Source organism: Camelus dromedarius, chromosome 16 (assembly GCF_036321535.1).
Source record: "Camelus dromedarius isolate mCamDro1 chromosome 16, mCamDro1.pat, whole genome shotgun sequence".
In the NCBI taxonomy this organism is placed as follows: domain Eukaryota; kingdom Metazoa; phylum Chordata; class Mammalia; order Artiodactyla; family Camelidae; genus Camelus; species Camelus dromedarius.
Window position 1 is genome coordinate 15449983 of NC_087451.1, and position 21214 is coordinate 15471196.

A 21214-nucleotide genomic window follows, 5' to 3' on the forward strand; every position below is an offset into this window, starting at 1 on the left:
CCTAGTGCCTTGATCTTCTGTCCTCCGTTTTGGGCTGTCTGTGACCTCTTGTTCTTCCTTTCTCATGACTCTTTACCTTTTCCCCTGACCCTCACCTCCTCCTCTGACCCTAACCACCACCACCAAAAGTACTTTTAATCCTTCTGGAAGAGAGACCCAGCTGCACAGGGGTACACATGACCTTCACACAGTCAGAAGTTTTGATGGGTCCCCAGGTAAAGCTGGAAATACTAGGAGTGAAATGAAATGAAAGCAAAGTAGGCATCTGATAAAAGTTGCTTTTTCTCTTCTGCATTTTAGGACTTCAAGTATTATTCCACTGATTTGTTGAACATTCCACATTAGCATAAAGCCTGGCAAATCTCTTAACCTGCACCCCAGATCCCTGCCCAGGTGTTAGCAGAGAGCCAGGGTGGACATGGTGTTTCTCTGTGTGTAGAGCCTTCTGTTATGGGGGCTGTGATCTAGGGGAGCAAGGACAAAGGAGAGGAACTGGTGGTAGCTGGAAAAGGTCACATCCAGATGAGGACCTGTTAGCAGCGGGTGTTGTAATCACCTGTGATAGGAGCAGGACACGATCACACTGAGGAGGTGGATAGCAGAAGCCTCACACTCTTCTGCATCTGAGGCAGGATGGGCTGGGGTGTATGAATGTGAGGAGTCACAGTGGGTCTGCAGAGCATCCTGCTGAGTGGGGAACAGCTGTCCTCCCAGCCTTGACTTCTCTTGAGTACGAGGCATTTGGCCCCTGGAAACCAGTGGAATAATCCTAAACACTGTCACTCTATTTCACACCATGGAATTTTCTGAGTAGATAGCCACTTTTTCAAAATATATCTTTTTCACCTTCTGTTGTGAGGTTTCTTTTCCCCTCTCTAAGTGGCACCCAGACATCTGCTGATTTCTAGTTTATTTGACTGGGATATGTGGCTGTGGACTGGCAAAAAGCTGTCCATCAGCCTTCAGTTGTCAAAAACAGTCTCTTCTTTTTTGACAGATGAAGAGGCATCGGTAGGGAATGCAGAAGGATCGTTCATGAAGATGTTACAAGCCCGGAATAAAAGCACCAGCACCGAGCTGATTATTGAGCCAGAGAAGGCGTCCTCGGACAGACGTGGTGTCAGCCTGTCAGCCTTCGCGAATAAGCAGGTAGATTTTAATGACAAAAGTGATGTTATCAGTGCACTAAATTACATACTGCCTTATTTCTCAGAGGGAAATCTAGAGGATTTAGAAACAGCATTTTTACCTTTCATTAAACTTCTTTTTTCAAGTGTACAAGATAGAGATAAGCCCCTGGGTTATTTGATAAAAAACACAAGGAACTGTTCATTCTGTTAAATCTGAATCCAACAATTCACCTTATAAAAATAAACTGAAGAGATTCTATCTTCTGAAAAAATGGTTAGATTCAGAAATTTAAAAAAAAAATGATGAGACTAGAAACAAAGAAAAAACTGCCATGCTTGTACATTGTTGACACTTTAGGTCCCAAATTTAAACAACAGATCTTTCAAAATAAATTGGAAACAGCCCAACCACAGGAAAACAGTGTGGCAAAGGCTGAGAGTGTAGGGGAAAGGCTGCGAAGAGTGGACAGGGTCCTCAAGGGCCCAGAGGACATAATCAAAAAGCGCATCAAAAAACTGATGTGTCAGAGTATATAGAATGCCCAGCCACCTGTGAAGAATGCTGCCAAAGAAGAGGATGTTAGGAGGCCATCCCCAAGAAAGCAAAACAGCTTCACATGATGTGGAGGCCCAGGAAGTTAGTGAGAAACTCCTTCAACACAAAACCTTCATTTATAAATGAACATAAGACAGCAGTCTCTTCCCTGCCTTCTGCCTCCAGCCCTCCTAAATCTGAGGTTAAACACAAATCAGAAGACATCCTACACTATTTTAGAACATACAGATGCTAGAGTTAGAAATATGGAGGCTTCTGAACCAACCTCACGTCCCAGAAAATACACTTTTTCCTTGGTATTTGCTTTCATGTGATGTACAGATTATTCCAGGCCAAGGGGAACCACAATTTGGGAAGGCAAGAGCTACTCAGGAGAATATCTGCAGGCAGGCCTCCCTCCTCTGCAGGGAGGAGCCTCATAAATCCTCCTTCATGAGAAGCTTTTTCATCTTCAGGAGAACTGACTTCTCAGGAAAATCCTCCAGAATTATTTTCCCCTTCAGACCCTACTGCAGGAAAGGTGACTGTGCCGGAAGGAGCTATCTCTGAAGTCACTGTCCATACGGATGTTTCCAGCACATATTCTGTTACTGCAGATGACTTTATGCCAACTGTTCAACACACCCATGAAACCCAATAGGAATACCACAACGTGGGCACTGAGTGACCCTCTAAACCCACTGGCTTCACTTCCCCAGGGCTTTCATCCTTGGGTGATCAGTTTGAAATTCAGGTAAACCAGCAGCTATGGTCCCTCATCCCCAACGATGATGTGAGAAGGCTCATTTCTCATGTGATGCGGACTTTGAAAATGGACTGCTCTGAGACCTACATGATGCTGGCCTGTGCCAAGCTCTTCTCCAGAACAGGCCTCCTGATGAAGCTTCTCAGTGAGCAGCAAGAAGTAAAGGTGTCCAAGGCAGAGGGGGATACCAACCTATGGAAAACTGAGAACTACATCAGTGAGAGCACAGAAGCCCAGAGTGAACAGAAAGGGCGGGAGTCAAGTGAGGAGAGGACAGTGCCTGAAACACGGGGACCTGGAATTTTACTCAGTGTAGGACATGCCATTAAAGTGCCAAAGCAGGGAGACCAGGGGCTCCTGATCTGTGTCTTATCCATGAAACTGGCTAAGACAGCAATTTCCCTCTTTGCTCATTTAGAGAATGGTGCCACTATTCCTAGGGGAGCCTTAACACATGAGATAAATTGTAGGAGAAAATGCTAATGATAAGATTAGTAACACATGAGATCTGGTAGGTTCCTTAAGAACCTATAAGCTACTCACCTGAAAGGATGGGGTTTAGAGTAGTTTAAGAACAGTCTGCAGAGGGGGAGGGTATAGCTCATGTGGTAGGGCACATGCTTAGCATGCACGAGGTCCTGGGTCCAGTCCCCAGCACTTCCTCTAAAAATAAGTAAACAGATAAACCTAATTATCTCCCACTCACCCCCCAAAAGAAGAGTGAGCTAGTGTCTGAATTGGTTTAAGAATAGTTAGATTTTGGTGGGTCCCAGCAGCTCCAGGGGTGGGAGGAGGGCCAGCGGCCAGGCAGCCCAGCTTCGTGAAGACTCTCAGTGCGCCACGTCCCGGCCCGCAGTCACCTGGCACAAGTCCGCCCCACCGCCAGGATGCCTAAGAGGAAGGCCAGCTCTGCTGAGTGGGTGGCAGAGGAGGAGCCCGAGAGGGGATCTGCATGGTTGTCAGCTAAACCTGCTCCTGCAAAAGTGGAAATAAAGCCAAAAAAGGCGGCAGGAAATGATAAATCTTCAGACAAAAAAGAGCAAACAAAAGGGCAAAGGGGAGCAAAGGGAAAACAGGCCGAAGTGGCTAACCAAGAGACTAAAGATTTACCTACAGGAAATGGAGAAACTAAAAATGAGGAGAGCCCAGCCTCTGATGAAGCAGGAGAGAAAGAGCCAAGTCTGATTAATAGCATACAGCTGGTCTTTTCAGTGGTCCCTGTCTCCCTTCTTGTATAATCCAGAGGAATATTTTTACCAACTATTTAATAAATGCAAGTTTTTAGTAGCTCTAGAAACATTTTTAAGATGGAGGGAATCCTACCTCATCCCATTTTTTGTGTAAATGCTTTTTTTTTAAGAGGTAAAATCATTTTCTGGTTTATTTTTTTGATACAACCAGAAAATAGTGGGATGTTGAATATGGGAGGCTTTGATTGTCTTCGGTGTCAGCTTAACATTCCATAGATGGGGGTAGTTTTTATATCCTATAATACAGAGCATATTTAAATCACAACTTGGAGTCAGTGGTGCATTTAATGTCTTGAAGACTTTAAATTACTTCTCTTCCCCTGTTGTTTTTGGTAGAATTGTTTCCTAAAGCAAACCACTCCTTGATCTTGGCTCTCCTCATCAGAATTTTGTGCACTCTGTAACATCTTTGGTCATGATAGTCCAGTTTTCCTAGTAACTTTGTTAATGTATTGTGAACGATTGAAAATTTGAGTATGTAGGGTATGTAGTGTGTATGATATTAAATTGTGAATTGGTGAGACTTATGATGTAACAGCACATCAACATTTGATGATATTGGTAACTGATATCCTGTTAAGGAAAATTTGCCTCCAAATTTTAAGTTGGAAATTCACTGGAATATCTGGAAAAGGATCACAACTATAAAATTTTTTTAGATTTTTGATATGTACATTAAGAATTGTGTACAAGTTGAAATGTCTGTGCACTGATCCTCAAAACAACCAATAAAATCTCAATTATGAAAGAAAAAAAAGAATAGTTAGATCTCATCTTTTCTCTTTGTTTTTTAAGAAAATTATTCTTTATTTTTTTAGCTGACAGAAGAAGTTCCAGGATATAGGTATAAGAAAAAACCCATCTTGGTAACAGCTGTGCCTATAGTACAGATTATCTTGATTATAATTTTCTGCCTTATTAAGGTAAGGACAACAATTCAGGTTCAGAGCCCACAAACTGAAAATCAAAGCTACTTTTCCACCTGCTACTACTTATGGTCCTCTTCAGTCACAAGGACTGAGATAGGCTTTGCTCTTTTCTTGAAAAGTATACACCAGGGATTCTTAAAGGAACTCCAGTCCCAGGGGGTCTCTGTGGCATTGAACCCAAGATAACAAACCATTAGACTATTTTGAAAAGTTAAGTTTATAAGAAGGCCAGAATTGACATGGTAGTAAAATTTCTTCAACTCAAAAAAACTGCACCTCACCAGTCACTCTCATCCCTTCACTGCTTTCTTTCCTTGTTGGGTGAAATGATGACATATATCATCTCCACCCTCATGGAGCTTTCCGTCACCCTGGGAGGGCTAGAAAGACATGGCTAAAAGATCAAAGTGTGATCTTGTCGATTCATTAGATTTACTTATCAGCTTTCTTCTCCAGTGTGTAAGGCATTCTTTAGATAGTTTCCATCAAAACACTGCAAATAAAATCCTGCATCAGGCTACTCTAAAGTATGTCCTTTTGTCCTAATTCTGTTCTCACCACATAGCCTTCTGGCTGTGCCTCAGTGTGCCATGGAGGCCTGTCTCTGCAGAAGGAAGTTCTCTGCTTGTGTAGTCACAGAAGCCCTGTCTGTAGAACAGATGTATTTCTCATTGACAAGTAATAATTTGGCATTCTGATTTCTGATCAATCCTGTGATATTGATAAAGTGAGACTGCCTCAATAGGAAGATGTGAGATCCTTCTTGGTGAAGACAGAGTCTGATTTCTGAACCTAGGAATCTGGGGACGAGAGTGGGGTCAGCTTGCTAATCATTGGCCATTGCCCAGACTGTACCCCCTGCATCTCCAGGTGGCATATGGCCTTGTGCTTTTGTAGCATTTCCATAGACTCCTCTTTTACTGCTTTAATTGCTATGTAGTTTAACCTTGCATTTGTATTTATTTATACCATTTCATTATTTCATCTCCCCGCTTAGATGATAAGTTTTTTCAGGACAGGGACCATGCAGTGTTTTTCCTAAAGTTGACAATAATGATGTTCAGTGGAAGAGAGATGAGGCATTATGTCAATTCCACAATGAGTAATGCAACAAAATATTTATTTGAAGTAGCTAGACAGCCCAGCAATCGACAGACCCACGTGTTCTTTAGACTTTTGAAATGTCATATTTAACATTCTAATCAGTGGAAGAAAATGAATAAATGGTAATAGAACAGCTGCCTAACTATTTGGGGGAAAGATAACAGCAGGTCCCCATTTCTCACCTTAAACATATCTCCATAAACATGAAAGAAAAGAACTCATGAAAGTATTAGAAGAAAATAGAAGCAATATGTTTATAATCATGTGGTGGAAAAGAGCTTTCAGAGCCTGATGCCACAGGCAGAAAGCTTTGGCGGATTTGACCACCTTGTCTGTGGCATCAACTTAGCGCCGACCTATGCCAAGCAGTGGACAAAGAGTCTTCCATATATTTTCTGGCTTAATCCCCACAGTCCTGTGAGGATGGCAGTACCATCCTTGTTTCATAGATGGAGGACATCGACTTGAGGCCCCAGTGACAAAACCAAAAGCAGAAGCCAGTTTCACCTGACTGTAAAGCCTGAGCTCCTTATTCCACTCTTCTGTCTCGTCCCCTTAGAGACAAAAACATTGGGAAGTGTTTGAAACACTGAAAATCAGTGAAAGCCAATATTTATCATAAATAGTTTTATAAATAAGCAGGAAGAAGATGGACAATCCAGGGGAGGAGAGGGCAAAGGCTCAGAAGAGCAGCCGTCTGTTGACCGTCTGTCCCTGTATCAGCCCATCCTCATGGCTAGAGGGTTTTGTCAGCCAGGCCTTTGTCACCTCATAGCATAAAAATAGTCTCTGATACTTTCTTCTAGTACTTTTACAATCTGTCTAGAATTTGTTTTGTTTTTAAGTGTAGTTGAGGTAGGGAATCTAACTTTTTTCCCTACATGAAAATCGAATTGTTTCAACATTTTCTACTGAATGGTTCATTCTTTCTTCACTTATCTAAAAATACTGTCTTTATCTAGACTCTGCTCTATTGATCCAGTTATCTTTTCCTATACCAGTACCAGTATTACACTGCCTAATTCTAGTTGCTGTGGAACATATTTTATAAATGATAGGGTAAGCCCCTGCTCTTTGATCATCTTTTTCATACATTTCATAACTATTCTTGCATGTTTTCTCTACCAAATGCCAACTAGCCAGGTTTTGTTGAAAATTTATCTTGGATTTAAATAGGACTGCACTGAATTTGTAGGTTAATTTGAGGAGAACTGATGTCTTTACAACATTCTAGGAAGATGGTATCTCAGACCATATACACATTTTTCATTTTACGTCCTTTGCAAGAGTTTTAATGCTTTCATCACATAGGTCTTACACATTCTCCGTTAAGTTTATCCCTAGGTACTTTATGCAGTTTTATTGATATTGTAAATGGGATATTTCTTCTATTTCTTAGTCTTCTGTGTTATATAGGAAAGTTTTTGAGGTTTATATGTTGATCTCTTGATTTTGTATGTAGCCATCCTCCTGAATTCTCATATTGCTTCCAACCTAAAGGTTGTCCATCATTTCATATGCAAATGTGCTTGTCTCTTCCTTTCCAGCATTTTTCTTATTGCATCGATTAGGACCTCCTCAACAATGATCAATAGTGGCCATAATGATAGGCATCCAACTCTTGTTCTTGGCTTTAGAACACTGCTTAGGTTTCTGGTAGATACTTTTATTTTGTTTTCCTACTTCTAAGAATTTGTATTGGGCATTATCTGTTGAATGTTACCTAAAACAATCAATAAAGTGTATTGCCAGCTGCGTGCATGATCCTAAGTTAGGCACTGTGAAAGAGGCAAAGGATTATTAAACAAGAGAGCATTCCTTCCACAAAAAAGCCTTCGTCTCACTGGGTGGATAGGACTTAAAATAAAAAAGAATGAATAACGATTTGGAGATAGTCATTGTGATGAATAATTCTGATCATGTTTCTTCCAAAACAGATTTGTCCTTACAGAACAGCAGCAAAGGGCGGTAATAAAGGAAGCATAAGGTAAATATTAGTCTGGTGATTTTTTTTTTAAGTTTTTTTGTTTGTGTGTTTTACTATTGGGGGGGAGGTAATTAGGTTTATTTATTTTGAATGGAGGTAATGAGGATTGAACTGAAGACCTCGTGCATGCTGAGCAGCTCACTCTACCACTGAGCTGTACCCTCCCCCTAGTCTGGTAATTTTAAAAGTAGAACTAGAGGAGAACTTAGAGCTCATCTATTTCAATCTCTTCAGTTTACATTGAAGAGACCACAAAAGGAAGGAAGAGTATTTATTTATCTTAATGCTTTACCCTAATTTATTTACCAGCAAAACTAGCTCCCCAGCCAAAGCTGAGCTGGAATGGGACAGGCCCAGACACCTCTGCTTTTCCTAGTCCTTTAAGGGAAGAAGGGGGGAGGGGGAGAGGTTTGGGTTGTTACCTGTTCCTGCTGGTGGTGGCCATCAGGCTGGGCTGGGCCAGTGGCCTTCTTGGAGGTCCTGGGTAGGGAATGCCACATGGTTCTAGGGTTGGAGGACCAGCCTCACTCAAAGTTGTTGGAAGGGAGAATATATGAGTCCTTCCTAGAAAGTGGCAGGGAAACTTCCCTTGTTCTCCTGCTGGTTTTCAGGCCCCCACACTCTATTCCCTTTATCCAAATCTCATAGAATTTTAACTGGGAGAAAATTTAGACAGCAGTTTGTTTCTTCCTTTTATATTAAGGAAATGGAGAAAGAGAAAGGGAAAAGGTCCTGCCCCATGGCCATACTGCTAGTGAGTATCAAAAAGATGGTTCCTTTCCACTGAGGCCTTCATTGATCACCCTGTGCTTGGGCTGTGAGCTACATTTGCTGTCACAAATCAGCACCACATACTATATGGACACAAGGAGTTTCTAAAACAAACTTATTATGCACTCTGATTTTTTCCTTTTCTATGTATATTCAAAAAAGAACATTTTGTGTTTCAGTGCTGGTCATGGCCTTTAAACTGATTTAACAATTCCTTATGCATCGGGGACAGCTTGCAGTGTGAAAGTCAGTGAGTCAGATAACTGTGCTAGCTGGACTCGGGTTTACTTTGTGTGATTCAACTTATAGGAGAAAGCAGCCAGGAAAATAGGAGCACCTCCCCCCCCACAGCCCCCAGCAAGTGTTGCATGTGAGACTAAGTCTGAGAGGACTGGTGCAAAAGACTTCCAGAGGGTCACGTGCTTCCGCCCAGCACGGCTGTGCAGTGTCTTCCCTGCACAAGGGCACTTGGTGGGGCCAAGAAGGCCAGTGGGGCTAAAAACTCTGCCTGAACTCCATGCCAAGCCACTTGCAAAGACCTCTCCAGAGACACTGGGGGGCTATCTTGGACATCATGGAGAACTTGGAGAAGCCCAGTGTGCATGGAATTATCATCAGGGTCCAGGTCTGTGGTGCTTTTGCTTGTTCTGAGTAATGACTGAGGTGCCCATTTAGTCCTACTAAGACCGGAGAGACACACTGAGAGATATGGAACATGGCAAGCATCACTATTTGTGTGTGTTTTCTTCCAAAGGGCTTCTTTCAGTTTCTGTTGCATAGGAAATAAATGCTCAGGGGAAAGTGAGAATCAGGTAAATTTGAGGAGAATAAAGTACTGTTGCCAGAGAAAGCAGGGGAGATGCAGAATTAATATTCCCCCTTTTCTTTTCTAGGAGGGCTTTTTCTGGAGAAGGTGGCCACTTTGGCTCACAGACAATGTATAGACCTCTCATAGCCACGCACGAGGAAAATATGGCACAGAAGCTACATGATGGGGAGTCTTCTGAAGAGGAAGAGATTTTCAGTAAGGATGCAAGGTAACTGATTGGGGACAACTTAAAATTCTCATCTAAAATGAGGAAAGAATGAAAAATTTAATTATTCCCTTCAAAAGTAGAAGCCTTGGCATTTTTCTTCTTATCCCAGGGCACCCAGAGATGGCGCAGCAGAGGTGGTTCTGACCACAGAACCGGGAGAGCCAGACAAGGAAAGTGAGGCAGCACAGGAGAGTGATGGGGTGTGAGCCCCGTTCCCCCGCAGGCCGCCTGCAAACTTTATTTTCAAATGTTGTCTTCTCAGCATTGCTAATAAAATGCTTCTTTTTCTCCCATTAAGATGTACAAATTCACAACCAATTCTAGCCACATGGTGAGGACTTAAAATGTAAATAGTTGAATATTTATAAGCAAAGAACAAGGGCCACAGGCAGGAGAAAGCAGGGCTGAGGCTAGAATCCCTCACAGTACGCAGTGCTTCCGTGAGGGGTGACGTGGGCACAGGAGGATGACTAGAAGGATGAAGAAGGGCTTCTCTCCCTCGTTTCCCCAGTATAGTCAGTCCCTGGGAACCGGGAAGCATGTCGTGCGCCGGGGGCAGGATCGTGCAGTCACGCCACAGCCGGTGCTGATGTCCCCACTGCTCTGGCCGGCGGTGGCTACTCACAGCACGGCTGCCCCTGCCGGCGGGGGCCCCGCTCACAGGGGCTGGGGCGGCCAGAAGGTTTGCGTCCCTGGGCTGCCTCCACCCTGAGGCCAAGGCCTGGCTTTTCTCCGAAGCTCTCAAACTCGTGTACAGATGTGTTTCCTGTCATGGTAGGGGGTTCTCCACCCTTTCAAGCTGGTGGAAAATTCTCATTGAGTTTTTTCTTCTCTGAAAAACGCCCAACCCTTGGAGAGCCAGCTGGAGGGACAGGGTAGAGAATGTGTGAGAGCAGCCATTGCCCAAGGTGGCCATCCCCAGGCCTCCCCTGGGCTGCCCAGGCCTCTTCTGACCCCACTGAGGGTCCACCACGTGCTGCTCAGCTCCCTCCAGCTCAGCCCAGCACCAAACCTCCCCACTTCCTGCCTCACCCAGCACAGGCCTGTGGCTGCGTGACTTCAAGCGAGTGTGTAATGACAGTGCCACCTCCGTCAGCTGTGAGGTTCTTCCACTCCTGCAAAGAAAACCATTAGTCGGTCACATTTAGTAAGCCAAGGATGGTTAAAGTACCTTAGTGAGTAAAAGAAATTCTGAATGAGTCAATAACGGTGACAACTACAGCGAGGAGAATGATGGGAGCTGTTTACCAAGCACCTGCTCTGGGCCAGGTGCAGTATTAGGCACTTGAGTCACACCATTAGGTCATAAGAACAGAAAGTCCCCATGCCCGCCCAGACTCTGTAATGAGTCAGGGGTTGATGTCAACGAGGGAGGTGGACACGAAGACAAGGAGCTGATGAGAAGCCAGGGATAAAGATCCTCCTGTTGCTGGGCTTCCCAACGTGCGGGCCAGGATTCCAAGTAGCTCCAGGTTCCTATGTGGGGATGTTTCCATTATTTCAATGTTGGTACATAGAGGGAGGCTTAGGTAATATTTTTTTATGTCACACTACCTCCAATTTGCACAATTCTTTATTAGTCTCAAATGCTACCCTAATGTATTTCTAAATAAAAATGCCCAAGAGTAAGGCTCTGCTTTGCCCAGCTTGACCCAGATTGGGCAGTGCTTTTGCCAGAACACAGACTTCACCTGGCCCGCCTGTCTGTCCTTGGCTCAGGGACACACCCTGGCTCTAGGAGTCAGCTGGTACAAAAACCATGGCCGCCTAGGGCTGCCTCTGTCCCCATCGTACTGATGGGCAAACTAGCTTGAAGCCCGGCTCCTTACTGAGAACTGAGTGACAGAACAAGGGAGGGAGATACAAGGCCAACAGCTACTGAGTGAAAATTCTCACTGATTCTAATGAAATCTGTCAGAAGAATTAGCCATTTTTAAAATGATAATGAACTGGGGCAATGAATGAGTAGGGCAAGAATGACACAGAAGAGTTGTAGGGTTCGGAGGAGGGAAGCTGGGGAGAGTCCATGAAAAAGGTGGGACTTGACCTGGGCCCGGGTTACATGCCAGACACTGTGCCTGGTGCTGGAGGAAGAGTTGGCTAGGACACAGTCCCTGTCCTCCAGGCACTCCTAAGACTGGGAGGAGGGACAGACCCCTGAAGGTGTACGTAGAAGACAGTGTGTTGACATGACAATGGCAGTGTTCCAAGCGGTGGTTCAGCTCTTGGTTGGCTGGAAAGGAGTAAATGTGAGCAATGGCTTGGAGGAGGGGAAGAGGAAGGAAGCCACGCAGAAGTTTAGGCTGACGAGATGAAGGAAAGTCCTGGTCTAAACAGGACAGTGCAGTGATGAGAAGCGTGAAACCCCAGGTGTGCTCGCGCGTGCGCAGCCTGCTTCCCGAGCACGCAGCGCGAGGCAGGAAAGGCAGTGTGTGAGGTCGCGCGGGGAGCAGGGGACCAGTCCCGGGGGGCCTGGCGGAGGCACGTGGGTGTGACCAGGCAGCACAGACTGCAATGTTTTAAGCAGAAAAGAGACATGATCAAGCCTGAGTTTTAGAAAGAGCACTTTGCAGGTGGCCTGGAAGTAGAGAGTCTGAGAGATCAACTTGGGGGTTTAGACTAAGTAGGAACTGGGAGGAAGTGGGGCGCCAGACCAGAGGTTTTGATGCAGCTGAAGCAGGTGTGTGGTGGGTACACATGAGTGAGAACTGGAAGGACAAGCGCTTATGTTCAGAGAAGTAAAGGTTGGACTTTTGAGATTTTTTTTTTTTTTATGGTAGATCCCAGATGATAATAAGGTCCAATTGTAGCCTGGGGGTGGGGTGGGGGTCAGTGAAGCATCGGGAATCCAGGAAGTGATGAGAAAGAGCTCGAATAGTCTTGGAAACTCACTCCTTTCTCCTTTCAGTAGCTCAGCAGAAAGCTAGCTGAGCAGGTACCAGCGGGGTCGGGGGAAGAACAGGCTCCCCCTTCTCCTGTCATCATTTCTGTCCTTGGGCAGTTCCCAGTATTAGTGGTACAGGTGTTTCCCGCCTCCTGGTCCCTATAGTTGTGGGGCACTGCCGGCGGCTCGCTCCCTGCAGGAGTGCTAGCCACGGGACCCACAGTCAGAAAATACAGCTCCCATTCAAAAGGGCTGCCAGAGAAATGGCATCTATATAATTATGAAAAGGAAGTATAATTTCTCAAAATATGATATGTAGACCTCTGTACTGAAACGTCCCTGGGGTGCTTATTTAAAAGTCAAATAAATAAGGCTAGTCCTGGACACCTCCCCTTTTGAAAAATAAACAAAGCCAGGCACTACTTAAAGTGGTGAAGACACATTTCAATCAATAATATACAGTAGCAATAATACAGGAAAAGAGTCCATCGTGAACTGAACTCAGCTGCACCTGAGGTGACCGGGGTTTTAAAGGGAGAATGAGGGAATAGGAAGGGGGAGGGGGGCTCTGTAGAGTGAGAGAGGTGCAAAAGGTGGGAAGGGTGGGGCATTGGCCACGTGAAACCCATCTGTGTTGGCTAATTGCCGCTTATCGAAGTTAGGCTCCTACCCTCTCACAGAAGCTAGACCAGGGCCCTTTCTTCAGGTGTTGGCTGGGACAGCCAATTCTTCAGGCAGCCTGGAGTGTTTTTCAGGGAGCTGGGGTCGTCCTAGGTGTGTGGCCTTGAGCTGTTAGAAACTATGTTAGTGTTTGTTCAAGTCTATAGGCCAAGTTTGAATCTGGAAGAAGGCTCAGAGGAACCTGGCTTGAATTGGGTCCAGGAGAGAGCCTGTCACCCTCCAAACCAATATGCCCACCCCTCCTGAGTCAACCTCTGAAGCAGAGAGACCCATGTGAACAAGCCCTGTTATTCTCACTAAACTACTAAGGTCTAGAAGGAGGGAGGGAGATGGGGGGTGCAGAGGTTCCCTGGCTTCTTCAGGGCTGGAGGTCAGCAGGGATTTGAGGAGGGGAGAGGCTGGGCAGGGGAGTGGGAGGATGACTGGGGGCAGACTGGATTCTTCTCTTGGATGCTGGATGGCAGCCCCCCACCCATGGAGGTCAGGGCGCCTCACTCCTGGGGAGCACCAAGTCTGACCAGCTCTGGCTCCTGAGGCCCTGGTGGGAGTGAGATGTTGAGACCTGGGGGATGGCAGTGGGGCACCAGCTTGGGGACATGAGGGGAGCACACCCACTCAAGAAGAAGACATATCTTGAGGCCTGAAGCAGAAGTGGGAATAGTGGGTCAAGGTGAGGCTTTACGTATTGGAGGGTAATGTTGGAAAGAGACTTTGGCGCCACACTGCAGAGTGTTTTGGATTGCAGGGCGGCAGGAAATTTAGACCTCAATCTGTGAACTGTATGAAGGCTTCATGTGGGAGAGGGTCACACCGCAGAATGGTGGAGCCTGGCTCCCTGACACATGAGCCACCAGACTAGCCCTGGACTTACTTAACCAGATTCTCACATGAGAGGTCAGTAAATTTCTTTCTTATTTGACCCACTATTGTGTAGGGTCTCTATTGCAGCAGCTGAACTTAGAACCTAATAAGACAATGGGTACATGTACTGGTTAACTATTGCCACAAGAGTGCTATGTGACAAGCCCACCCCAAAACTCACTGGATTGGAGTAACGATTGCTACCAGTCTGCGGCTTAGTTGGTACAGCTCTGTTTTAATGCTCTGCTGGCTGGGTTTGCTCTGCGCCTCACTCCTGGTCTGCAGATCAGCCAGGGTGGGTCTTTTCCACGTGTGTTCATTCTGGGGCCCAGGCTGAAGAGGCAGCATCTACCCAAGAGAGGCATTTAGGGCAAGGCACAAACCCATCAGGCTTCCTCCATCCTAGGCATGGAGCTGGCACTCTCCCTTCTGTCTATTCCATGGGCTGAAGCCCCCAGCCAGGGAACGAGACAGTACACTCTGCCCACAGAGAGACGCAGCAAGGGTGTAGATGCAGGGAGAGGTGAGCACTCCAGGCCAAAAATTCTATCCCAGGATGTAACTGAGTCTTGATCTGGGATGTGTGCAGACAATTTTGATTTTATTCAGTGCTCATATGACCCGCTGGTAAGGTTATTTCTGGTTCTATAGCAGAAATGAGTGTTCCACAGAATGCACAAATTCCACTCTCCCAGTTGTCATCGTGAAAGATAGTGCCCACCGGTGTGCAGAACCCAGCACTGTTCCCTGTTAGTTCAGGAACCCTGACAAGGCAGGAATCACATCTCCTTCCTCCGTCCAATATCTAGCCGCAAGCCCTGCCCAGTGGTGAATCAGGAATATTTCTGAGGGAATTTTAGACCATTTCTTCATTCCCCCCATATGATTCCTTATACAGACTGGCCACCCAAAACTCAGCACGTGCTGCTGTGCATTCGCCCCATAAGCTGCAAAGGGGCTTTGCCAAGTGGAGCCAGGATTTGTACCAGGTCTGTCTGATGTTGAATTGTGCATCCACTGCCTCCCATAGAGACCTCACAGAAGAAAGGGCTACACGGGTTAAACATCAAAACAGGTTGGTGAAATTTGCTCTCTAGAGGTCATATGAGACTGGAAAGCTTCTCTTGCCTGAAATATCCTGAAAGGAAGGCTGCCTAAAGGTGCAACCCTAGGGATCCACATGGACTTAAGGACAATTTTAAGATCAGGGAGATTCACCATCAGAACCCACACGGCTTCACAAAGTCCCTTAGCCTCTCCATCATCTCTTTGTCCCTCTCATCAGAGCAAAAGCAAAACCAGCCTCAGATGCTCTCCGTTAATTTTTGCCTTGCCCAATGCACTTTGCATTCTAAAGGAGAACCACTTAAAGGGAGCCATGATTAACCCTGAAGAATGCCACCCTCACCACTGACTTCCAGGCACAGGGCATGTGGATGAAAGTTGTATTTTAGGGCAGTGATTCATGGTAAGTTGTTTCCTCCAGTCCCTAAAAGGGGCTATTGGATATCAAACTATCTCAGGCTTAGGCTGATAAAAGTGGAAGGATGAGGAACCCAGAATTGTCACAAGATGTGTTGGTTATGATGATATGATGTAAAAGATTTCAGAGCTTTTTATTAAAAGTGGTGATCCATGGCTCTCTGGGCTGAGTAAGGGATTGCCTTAGTGGATTACAAGAGGCTATTATGCAGCAGCTTTTAAAAATAAGACAGACCAAACAGTCTATCTCAAGATATATGTGTTGTGAAGTGAACAAAGCAAGATGTGGTACAACATGTAGAGTATACCACTGGCCACATGTGGCCATGTAAATCCAAATTTAAATTAATACAAATTAAATAAAGTTTAAAAGTCACTTCTAAGTTGCACTAGCCACATTTCAAGTGCTCTAAAGGCACACGTGTGACTGATGGCACTTTCCTGGGCAGCACAGGGAGAGTTTTGTTTTAAATTGAACTATGGTGATTTGCGATGTTGCATTAGTTTCTGGTGTACAGCAAAGTGATTCAGTTATACATATATATGCATACATATATACTTTTTCATATCTTTTCCATTATAGATTATTACAAGAAACTGACTATAGTTCCCTGTGGTATACAGCAGGACCTTGTTTATTCTATACAGTAGTGTGTATCTGCAAATCCCAAACTCCTAATTTATTCCTCCCCCACATTCCCCTTTGATAACCATAAGTTTATTTTCTGTGTCTGTGAGTCTGTTTCTGTGTTGTAAATAAGTTTATTTGTGTCACATTTTAGATTACACATATAAGTGATATCATATGATATTTGTCTTACTTCACTTAGTGTGATAATCTCTAGGTCCATCTATGTTGCTGCAAATGGCATTATTTCATTTTTTATGGCTCAGTACTATTCCATTATGTGTGTACACCACATCTTCTTTATCCATTCAACAGGTAGACTATTTTTACCATTATGATTCTATTGAATGATGCTGGTACAGAATATCTCCAAAGGACATGCAAGAAACTGAATGGTGGTTGTTTTCAGGGAAGGGGACTGGGAGGCTGCAGCACCATATTTCCTTTTGTACCTTTTGAATTTTATATCTATATTTGTGTTAGTAAGTTAAAAGATAAATTAAAAAAAAAACTTTGGAGTTAGGGATTCCCATATAGGGTCACTAGGTACTAAGACAGTGGTTCCCAGGAGATTACTTTGCAATCAGCCAAAAACAAAACCAAACCTTAAGCCCAAATTCTTAACAGATTTTCACATGTTCCTTAATGTTATTGTGGCAAGTAAAACACAATTCATAAAAAGCAATAGCACCTTTACAGTAATTTTTGGTCCTTATCTATTTTTTTCCCAATTAATGTATACTAAATGTATAACTATTATCATGAGGAGGTCCAAAGACCATTCTGTTTTTGAATATTGGTTAGGGGTTCTTCACTGGGGATGTGCTCCAGCAGAGACAGAGTGAAAAAAGCAAGAAGAGAAGGGAGCCAGGAAAAGGCCCAACCCATGAAGCAGGGAGGGGCAGTTCCAGGATGGCAGCTGTGTGACAGGCTGAGGAAGTGACTAGCACATGCTGGAGCACAGAACCTGGAGGAGGGGGCTCAGAGGGAAGTGGGCGCTAACTGCTAAGCCCCAGGGCACTGGAGCACTGAGGGTATGGTGTGGCATATAGTACAGAGAGGGACGAAGAGGGAACTGAGCACCTGGGCTCTCAGGAGCAAAAGCGAACATAATTAGAGTCTGTTATTAAGCTCTATGGGGAACAATATTTACACAGTCATAATTCTGTAAAAACTACCAATTATCTGGAAATAGTGACATAACTAAACCACAAGAATGGACTGAGAGTGGGGGTGTAAAAGAACTAATTTGTAGTCAGTGTTATTAGGAATTCAATAGACAGTGTTTAAAATGGATAAATCAAGAACTAGAAGTGCAAAGAGAAGTGAAGAAGAGCACCAGAAAATTCAGCTAAAACCTGCTCCCTAGAAGTAACCCGGCCCAGTGAGGTGGCTCAGGAAGGTGGGCAAGGAACCAGTCAGGGGCAAGGAACTACACTGGACCATTTTGTTTCACTTAAAACTATTTGAATGGTGCACTACGCATATAATACAGTTTTTGGTTGTTATTGTTTTGTGTGGTTTTTTTTAGTTCATTATTTTGTGATTCCACCCCCCCCCCCAGCTTTAATGAGGTATTACTGACAAATAATTTAAAATTTTTAATCCATTTTTTAAAAAAGAGTGAGAAGAACCAGCTTCCAGAACCAGGAGAACACGAGCTATTGCAGTGTCAAGAGGGATATTTGCATTAATACTAGTTTGATGATTTCAGTCAGTTGCCAAGTAAGGATGTATCTGGGGTCCAAACAAGAAAAGAGCTCACTCCATTGCTCAGAAGAGCAGTGAAAGGCAGGAACTTGATGGAATTGGGAAGTGAGAAACAGTTGAACTGTAAGAAAGAAGGCAGCCAGGAGTCCCAGGCAATGCTGGCCACCAACATACTCTTCCTGGGAAGTGTTTGTGCCCTGAGATGTCTGTCACATGAGTGAAGATGGTTTCTCATGGACACAAGAGGCAAATTGCCTCCCCTTGGCATGAAGGGTAGCAGACAAGCCCTCAGGGAGTGCTTCGAGACTCCCTGATAGTTGAGCCCATCAGTGCTTTGACAATGAAACAACCTGATTTTCTGAAGGGGTCTGTTACTGAGCATTGTTGAATGTGGGAACACAAGGTGTGTTTGTAACTCCTCTCTGAGACAGCAGGTTTGTGTGAGTGCCTGTACACACACAGACACATGCACACACACAATAAACTTCAGGAGATAGAGGGAACTCAGACCTGAGAAAACCAGATCAGAACTACCCCTTCCTGATCCTGTTTCCATGGAAAAGATCTCTCTCTCTCTCTCTTTTTTTTTTTTTTTTTTGTATTTCTGTGGTGTTGGTTGTAGCTTCTCCATTTTCATTTCTTATTTTGTTTATTAGTGTCTTCTCTCTTTTCTTCTTGGTGAGCCTGGCCAGAGATTTTTCAATTTTGTTTACTCTTCCAAAAACCCAGCTCTTGGTTTTAATGATTTCTGTATTGTTTTTTAATCTCTATTTTATTTATTTTCTCCCTGATCTTTATTATTTCTTTCCTTCTGCTGACTTTAGGTTTTGTTTGTTCTTCTTTTTCTAATTCTTTTAGGCAGAGATTGTTCTTGGTTTTTTTGAGGAAGGCCTATATTGCTATGAACTTCCCTCTTAGGACTGCTTTTGCTGCATCCCATAGATTTTTGTGTGGTTGTGTTTTCATTGTCATTTGTCTCAAGGTATTTTTAAATTTCTTCTTTGATTTCATCATTGACCCATTAGTGTTTTAATAGCATGTTGTTTAGTCTCCATGCAGTCATTTTTTTTTTTTCTCATTTGTCCCCCTCTGTGGTTGATTTCTAGTTTCATGCCATTGTGGTTAGAAAAGATTCTTGAAATAATTTCTATCCTCTTAAATTTGTTGAAGCTTCTTATATGTCTGAGTATGGGGTCTATCCTAGAGAATGTTCCATGTGCCCTTGAAGAGAATGTACATTCTGCTGCTTTGGGCTACTAAGCCTATCTGGTTTAATTTGTCATTTAAATCCATTTTTTTCTTGTTGATTTTATGACTGGTGATTTATCCATTGAAGTAAGTGGTGTGTTAAAACACTACTTATTATTCTATTGCCATCTCTATTTCTCCCTTTAATTTCTATTTATATTTTCTGTACATATTTATATGCTGCTCTTTTGGGTACACAAATATTTACAAATTCTATAGCCTCCTGTTGAATTGACCTCTTTATCATTATGAAATGGCTTTCTTTGTCTTTTTTTTTTTTACAGTGTTATGTTTATATTCTCTTATTTTTATTTTTTACTTTGTTTATCTGTTATAGGTTTTTGGTTTGTGGTTACCATGAGGTTCATATGTCATTGCTGGTGAAATGGGGCTGTGCTGGGTCTAAGCTCTGATCACATCTGCAGCAGCTGTATTTAGAGGACCAAGTGCAGATACCCATTCTGGGGAGGGCAGCTGCTGGTGAGCCAGGAGCTGACTGTCATGAAGGATCTGTAGTGGGTCAGCAAGCATGTCCAGGGTCTGGAGTTTCCTGGCACCCACTACTCCTGGTGCCCCTTAGTCCTCAATGTTCTCTCAATAGAAGCTCACAGACCATTGTGTCCCAATATTTGTCTCTCTCTCCTTCCCGCCACCAAGCTTATCATGACCTTCTCATAAAAATTCTGAGAAAAAACTACATTGAGTGAGAATTTCCATGACTTCATACATTTTCTACTATCTGAAGAGGTTATTTCCTCCACACAAGGTATCATAATTTTAGCAGAGCCATTTTGTGACTGAATTAAAGAGTGTCACTTCAGATATCATCGACCAAAGGAGACAGTTTTGGATGGAAGGGGTGGCTCTTTAGCTGAGCCCAAGAGACAAGCAGTTAATAACTTTTCTGAAAGGAACTCCCAATGCTGCTGGACCACATAGTTCTCCCTTTCTCAGCAACTGCTCCTGAGGGGATGTAGAGGGCAGGGGGCAATTATTAAGCTTCAAACTCCCACAGGAGCCCTGAGAGGCTCACACTGAGGCTACCTGGGAAATATATACATAGCACAAGTCCCTTTAGAGCCCAGGGCTGAGAACCCTACGGTTATTTCAGAGGTCCTGATGTTAATGAACAGAAATACCCCAGTCTGCAGTCCTGCTGCAGTGGGGGTGTAGGACACGCTTGCTGCAGCAGAGGCAGGTAGCCTGCACACGAGTCTGTTATTATGTTCATTGCTCCACGAAGGAACAGCCTCTGAGTACTTGAGCAGGTTTTTCATGTCAGTTCCCAATGATGCAGAGCATTGAAGAGGCAGTAGGTCCTCAGTGACGAACCCAGGCAGGAAGGTAAGCTTGACAGCTGGGGTGGAACACAAGCCCCAAGACGGCCCCCGTGCATGACAGCAAACAAGGACCGAGCTGTCCTAGAGCAGAGAGGGCTATGAAGGTGGATAAGGTATGCCTTCCATCTCTGCAATGATAAGAGTCAATTGGGGAAGAAAATACCTAAGCATTTGTTAACATTCTTAGGAAAGATGATGTAAATCTAAAAGACTTCTCCACCAGGAGACAATAGATTCCTCAGGCAGTTTATGGCAGCCACCAAATGAACAGAGAAAATAAGTGATGGGAGAGAACGGACAAAGGAGGATCCCTGTGGCTGGTGTGTCCAGAAAAGCTTCACAAACAGGACAGCAGGAAGGAGTAAGAGCCAGCCCCCTCCTTGGACAGCATGGGTGCACTGGTGAGAGAAGAGTTTCTTTTACACACAGAAAATCCCAGGGTGAATTTTTTATGATGGCTGTGGATTTCATATTCTAGCCCCGGTGGGGAGACTCAGAAACTTGGGCACCCTGAAAAAGGGAGCATGTGATTTGATCAAGAAATTCTTTCCAATGGGACTGGTTCATGATATTAGAGGTCTCAGTTTGGGTGGGAATTGAGAATGTGCACTAATCTCTCTCCTACATCAAGGCAAGCCTACAGTTTGTCTGCAGCCAATGAAAGGTTCTGGAATTCTTGAATGTAGGGTCAGTGGATAGTACCCCTCCTTCCACCCACACGTGAATTCAGGGAAGCTGCCTTTTTGTTTTTCTCATGTTTGTGGGCCTTAGTTTTCAGAAGGTAAACTGGAGAAGTTGAATTATGCATCTTCCAGTGTTCACGCCTTCATACACTCAGACATTGTTTAGTGAACATCTCTTTGGTGCCAAG

General features: G+C 44.2%; 2 protein-coding genes and 1 pseudogene across 2 annotated transcripts in view; all 3 read left to right on the top strand.

Annotated features, from left to right (window-relative positions):
- Positions 1 to 21214, top strand: part of LOC105103677 (leucine-rich repeat-containing protein 37A2) — a 49473-nt gene that overhangs the window by 23126 nt on the left and 5133 nt on the right. The window contains exons 7-11 of the mRNA XM_064494931.1: positions 998 to 1149; positions 4500 to 4604; positions 7652 to 7701; positions 9366 to 9509; positions 14834 to 15010. Of these exons, the coding sequence (XP_064351001.1) occupies positions 998 to 1149; positions 4500 to 4604; positions 7652 to 7701; positions 9366 to 9509; positions 14834 to 15010 (628 nt within the window). The remainder of the gene's footprint in view (positions 1 to 997; positions 1150 to 4499; positions 4605 to 7651; positions 7702 to 9365; positions 9510 to 14833; positions 15011 to 21214) is intronic.
- Positions 2000 to 2929, top strand: LOC135323160 (leucine-rich repeat-containing protein 37A2-like; annotated as a pseudogene).
- Positions 3293 to 3669, top strand: LOC135323161 (non-histone chromosomal protein HMG-14-like). The gene has a single exon (XM_064494910.1). The coding sequence runs from the start codon at positions 3319 to 3321 to the stop codon at positions 3667 to 3669; it is 351 nt and encodes a 116-aa protein (XP_064350980.1). The 5' UTR covers positions 3293 to 3318.